The sequence below is a fragment of the Myotis brandtii genome, unplaced genomic scaffold, assembly GCF_000412655.1.
Source record: "Myotis brandtii unplaced genomic scaffold, ASM41265v1 scaffold359, whole genome shotgun sequence".
NCBI lineage: Eukaryota > Metazoa > Chordata > Mammalia > Chiroptera > Vespertilionidae > Myotis > Myotis brandtii.
The window spans coordinates 1,625,402-1,628,693 of record NW_005363802.1 but is presented as its reverse complement, the minus strand read 5'-3'; the positions used below and the strand labels follow the sequence as shown (position 1 = coordinate 1,628,693).

Here is a 3,292-nt window from a genome sequence, read left to right as displayed (position 1 = left end):
CACTGTACGTGTGCGCCCGCACGTGGTATTTTGTGGAAGAGCCACACTCAAGGGGCCAAAGAGCCGCATGTGGCTCGCGAGCCACGGTTTGCCGACCACTGTCCTATAGTGAAGGGGAGTTCAGGCCCCTGTAGAATCCTAGTCACATGACATGTGTAGCAAACGTGCACATGACATGGAAAGCTGATGGTGGGAGAAAAGTCGGAATTCATTCAACCCTGCATCCCAGGACGCATCCCGTGTGATCACGTTGGGGCAACACTCAATCCCTGGGTTTTGAACTGTCCTGTGAAGCTTCCACAGCTCTTCCGTCAGATCTTCTCAAATGCAAAGACCACCCCAGACAGGCTGGTAAAGTCCCTGTTTCTCGTGGGCTTGGACCCCACGCCCTGCTGCAGACCCGCCCAGCTCTGTAATGGGTGATGCCGTGTCACAGCAGAAGCCTGTTCCCTGATACCCACAAGGAGGTTCCACGGGACAGGCATGGAGAGCTTCCAAAGGAAACACATCTTTTTGTGATTTTAAAAGTGATTGAGGTTAGCCCTAGCTGGTTTAGCTCAGTGGATAGAACATCAGCCTGAGGACTGAAGGGCCCTGGGTTCGATTCCGGTCAAGGGCGCGTACCTTGGTTGCAGGCTCAATCCCTGGCCCTGGTCGGGGTGCATGTGGAAAGCAACCAATTGTTGTTTCTCTCTCTGTCTCTCCCTCTCCCTTCAACTCTCTCTAAAAATCAATGGAAAAAATAAATAAATACATACATACATACATACAAACATACAAACATAAATAAATGCCAAAAAAAATCAATGGAAAAATATCCTCAGGTGAGGATTAACAACAACAAAAGTGATTGAGATTAGCCTCTGAACTCCCTTTGTGGCTAAATTAAGAACAATAGACTATTTCGTGTGTATATGTCTACAAAAGCATAGTTAGAAAGCGGGCGGAGAAGCGGGCCAATGCACTTCTCACCTGGGTGGAATTTGGTCGACTTTCCTAGTCTCAATCCAGCAGACAAGTTCAGACCAGCCTGACCTTGCTCCTGGCAGTCTGCCGGTCTTTGAACAAAATGCCTATATATATGCAGATGATGTCGATGGTTCCTGGCCAGTCTTGTCCTTTGTTAAGAGTTCCAAACCCTTCCCTGTATAGAAAGTATTTCCTGATATTGTGATTTAGTTCTAAATGAGACAGATGGGACACTTAAGAAAACAACCTACACATCTTACAGATTTCAGCAGGATGGATAAGCAGATGAGATTGCTGTGGGGTGGCGAGCTACAGACACTTCCTACCTACCTGGTGTCAGGCTAGCTGGGGCTCCGGGCCAACGCACTGGGGGTTATGAACACCTCACAGTTCTGTGGCCACACTTGGTTTGTTGGTGATGTTGATGGTTGGCCCAAGATGGTAGTCTTTCAGCATGCCCTGTTACTACAAGCTTGTTCACATTTTTAGATATAAATGAATGTGCTGTGAATACCCATACGTGCAGCCTCTATGCCAATTGCCTCAATACCCAAGGATCCTTCAAGTGCAAATGCAAGCAGGGATATAAAGGCAGTGGACTTCAGTGTTCCGGTAAGTAGCATTTGGTCATGGTGTCTTAGCTCTTCCGATGAAGCATTCTCTCCATATCTCCTTCCTCCCTTCATCGGTTTGCCTGCAGTGTGTGAAATTTAACTCGGCCTCAGCCTTGTCTTCTCTGCTAATCGGACCACATCTCCAATACTCCAATACTGAAGTTGTAGGCACTACATTTATTTATTTATTTATTTATTCATTCATTCATTCATTCATTCATTTATTTATTTATTTTTAATATAAATTTTTATTGATTTCAGAGAAGGGGGAGAGGAAACATCAATGATGAGAGAGAATCACAATTCTAGCATGTGCCCCCGACTGGAATTGAAATCATGGATCAGATGCCTCCTGCACACCCCACACTGGAGATCCAGCCTGCAACCTGGGCTTGTGTCCTGACCAGGAATCGAACCATGACCTCCTGGTTCATAGGTCGACGCTCAACCATTGAGCCATGCCAGCAGGGGGGAAAGTGGGTATATAAAGAAATCTCAAATCTCCTCCAGAGAAATTGCCAACTTCATCTACAGGAGACTGTCTTGTGAATCTAAAAACCCTGGAATTCCCTGTTTTTATGTCTGAGATCCCCCAATGTGTCAAAGGCCCTCCTACTGCAACTTCCTCCTACATTTTTATATTTCCAAGAAGATGGTGCAATAATCAAGAAATTGTAACGTGAAAAAAATCAGTTATGTCGAATTTGAAACAGCAATACCCAGGTAAAACCACATGTATCTATTCATGGTCATGCATATGCATGGTTCCTTATCCTCGCCCCAGCTCCCTCTTCACATACTAAGGGAGTGAAATTGTTGGCACCACAAAGTTCGTAATGGCTTGATCTTTTTTTTCCAAAAGGAAAAAATCAAAACTTCAAAGCAGAAACTGAAAGCAGATGTTTCAGTTTGCCTGGTGTAGGTTGCAACCCTCTCCTCATTATTTATTAAAGGTCCTTAGTTTTACGTTACTGATTGCATAAAGGCAATTTCCAGGGAATGGGTGTTTCCTGTTAATTTTCGTGCTGGATCCTGGGAAGAGATTCAGGGAACCATGTGCAGAATTACACAGTGGGGCCTCCAGGGGAAGGTCTATATCTGATCAGCATATTACAATCAAAACAGGCCATTTGAAGGTCAGGAAAATGAGTAATGATGCCTTACTTGTGTTAGTAGTAGTTGATTTCGAACCTATAACTATAGGCTGTCACATTGGTAAATAACTAGGACATTTCATTGAATAGGGAAATGTAGCTCTTGTTATAACAGCCCTAGATTGATTTCAAAGTAAAAGCAATGTATTAAAAAAAACCAATGTAGTAATTAAGAGCATGTATATTTTCAAAGCATTTTTTTCTTTCTCCTTCTGATTGCCCAAAATATTGTGGACTTCTTGTTTATTTTTCTACCACTTTGGTACAGAGTGAATCAACCAAGTAACGGAGAAGGAATTGAACAGAAGAGATTAAAACATTGCCAAGAAAAATGTTATTTCCAATTTCTTGTATAGTATTCTTTTCAGGGACTAAAGTTGATGTCTACTCCCTTATTTCATTTTCCTCTAAACTATATCCAAGTAGTAGAATTGAATAAATTGGTTCAGCTGTTATTAGTTTTAGACCAGCACATGCCTAGATATTTTATAAAAGAACAATATATTTGATTTTAAAGATCAGTGTTTTAAATTTTTTAAAATATTTTTATTTCAC

At 42.4% G+C, this 3,292-nt stretch overlaps 1 protein-coding gene across 1 annotated transcript in view; it reads left to right on the top strand.

The window, feature by feature from the left end:
- EGFL6 (EGF-like-domain, multiple 6) overlaps positions 1-3,292 on the top strand; it is a 21,475-nt gene that overhangs the window by 12,405 nt on the left and 5,778 nt on the right. The window contains exon 6 of the mRNA XM_014544293.1: positions 1,459-1,581. Coding sequence (XP_014399779.1) covers positions 1,459-1,581 — 123 coding nt within the window. The remainder of the gene's footprint in view (positions 1-1,458; positions 1,582-3,292) is intronic.